Source organism: Cariama cristata, unplaced genomic scaffold (genome assembly GCF_000690535.1).
Source record: "Cariama cristata isolate BGI_N322 unplaced genomic scaffold, ASM69053v1 scaffold28112, whole genome shotgun sequence".
Classification (NCBI taxonomy): Eukaryota; Metazoa; Chordata; class Aves; order Cariamiformes; family Cariamidae; genus Cariama; species Cariama cristata.
This window is the reverse complement of record NW_009605997.1, coordinates 1,936-4,265: the sequence shown is the minus strand read 5'-3', so window position 1 is coordinate 4,265 and position 2,330 is coordinate 1,936. Positions and strand designations below refer to the sequence as shown.

At 55.8% G+C, this 2,330-nt stretch overlaps 1 protein-coding gene across 1 annotated transcript in view; it reads right to left on the bottom strand.

The window, feature by feature from the left end:
* Window positions 1-2,330, bottom strand: part of ARL6IP4 (ADP-ribosylation factor-like 6 interacting protein 4) — a gene marked incomplete at its 3' end in the record, with an annotated part of 3,282 nt that continues 952 nt past the window's right edge. Inside the window, exons 3-5 of the mRNA XM_009696204.1 lie at window positions 1,756-1,873; window positions 270-339; window positions 1-45 (exon numbers count right to left, since the gene is read on the bottom strand). Of these exons, the coding sequence (XP_009694506.1) occupies window positions 1-45; window positions 270-339; window positions 1,756-1,873 (233 nt within the window). The remainder of the gene's footprint in view (window positions 46-269; window positions 340-1,755; window positions 1,874-2,330) is intronic.

The window sequence follows — 2,330 nt, the reverse complement described above, 5'->3', positions numbered from 1 at the left end:
CCCCCGCCTCTCCTGAAAGGCCAGCCGGTCCCCGCGGGTGGCTTGCTGCAAATGGAGAGGCACAGGCACTCCCAGCATCGCCTGCCCACGGATGAAGGACCACCAGCACCCACCCACGGGGGGCCCCTGCAGAGCTGCCAGGGCTCGGTTTGCCCTGGTAGAGTCAGTGGGGTCCCCAGGGAGGAAAGACAACACCACCGGGTGCAGCAGCTCCCCAGCTCTGCCCACCCAGCCACCAGCAGCTCACGCTGGTGCCAAGTTCCCGCTACCTTGTTAATCTCCTTGTGTCTCTCCCTGCTGACGATTTCTTCTAGTACTTCTCCATCTCCCTTAATAAGCCTGGAAGACAAGCACAGGCCCACAAGCCATGAGGGCTACTGGCAAGTTCCTGCCAGCCACAGAAGGTGCTGACCCCCCCCACCCCGAGGGCTGCTGCTGTGCCCCAGCTCAGGCACGCAGCCACAGGCTCCCGTGCTGCGGTACATGCCCAGGACCAGCTGCTGGGCTCATGCACTGCTAGGCAAGGCCAGCGACCACCTACCCCTGAAGTTACATTATGTGACTTTTTTTTGGCCGTATCAAGCTTAAATAGCATGGCAAGCTTTTCCATTGCTCTTGGGGGATTAATGTCACCATGCTGCAGCAAGGACAGGTGTGGTCCCCTGAAAAATCAGCATCTCTCTGCATGGGCCAGCCCTCCCTGCCCCAGGCTGCGGGCACTGACTGCTGTGTGCAGATCCTGTCACGCTTGCACACGGCAGGAGAAAATACTCGTAATAAAAGCATCTCCTGCCACCCCACCATCTGCAGGCTTCGCTGTCAACAGCACTGGTCCCCAACCCCTGCAAAACCTCTTCCTTTTTTCACACAGCGCTCAGGTCTGGTCATGACTACCCCAGGAAACGGCAGAGCCATTCAGAAACAGGAGCCAGTTTGGGCCCGAAAGGCAGCCAGACAAGGGAGCATCTTGCTGAGCAAATTCCAAGCAGTTGTCAGAGGCGGCTCACACCTCCAACCATGAACGGAAATTTAATTGTCTTCATTACGTGCCTTACAGGGAACCGACCTTTGTTCCACACCTCCCTGAACCCCGCAGGCTGCCTTCTATTTTAAGACTGGACTTGTCATACCCAATTTCTTCAGCATGATGTTTTCTGCTTGCTGAGACGATGCAGTTTATTAAAAACTGGGTCATTTCTATTTGGCAGCTAAATGAACTTCAGTTTGATTGCTGTCCGTAACCCCAAGGGGCACACGCTTCCCTCCTCGCTTACACCTGGGTGCTAACCGGGGCTGAGTGCTTCAGAGCTGAAAGGCACGTGCATGAAGCAGGGGGGTGAGGAGGTGTCAGTCACCCCGCTAGTTCCTGTTCTGCCCCTGGTTGCAGAGTCCCATTTAATGGGGACAAGCTGAACCCTTCGCAGCACAAGGAACAAACCTTCTGCCTCCAGCAGCAGGGTGCTCTGGTGTCTGCATCCCGCAGCTCCTGGCTGGGACACAGCCCGGTGCCTCTTGCATGGAGCTCCAGCACAATTCAATAACTTGGTGTCAAACAAACATATCACTTTCTGGGTAAGTTACACCATGTCTGATGGGAGGAGATCTGTGAGGGATCGGCTCAGGCCTTTGCTGCCGAAGGGCACCTAGGTCCACGCATGGTACTGCAGGGCCATGGATGGGCATCCTCCAGGAGTCCAACCCACAAAACACGGACAGGGATGGACAAACCACCTCCCTTTTTCCCAGGGATCATACCTGGTTCTCCCTGTTTCGGGATCCACGACTCTCCTTATGACACTCTGCCTCGCGTCCCATTCTTCCTTTGTCATTGGCTTCATAGCCTGGATTCGGGATTTTTGTTCATCTGTCAAAACTGGAATGCATCAGTTAGAGCTGTGCTCACAGGGCCGGCTCCTGGCTGCGGGGCACAGCACCACGCCGGCAGTGAACAGACACGCATGCCACACCAGTTCCCTGGCAGTACTTGGGGTTCAGTGACGAACCACGCAAAGGAAGGGCCACTTCTCGTCCCAAAGCCAGTACCAGCTCTGCCAGCGTGTTACTGCTGACTGTGTCCTTCCATTTGCCGCCTTTGTTCCCCACTCACATCTATAAACTACAGCTAAACACTTCACAAATTAAGCTCTGAATGTGGCTCCTTACATTTACTTGGTGTGGCTCAAAGGCAGCCATGGTAAATAGGAGGGAGGAGAGTCTGGAGCTCCTCCCTGCATGCAGCCCTGCTTCCCTCAGCCACCTCATGTGGGTCCCAGGAAGGGCAACATGGGAGCCTCTTTCCCCAGTGCGACGCTTGTGTGTGCTGGCTTCAG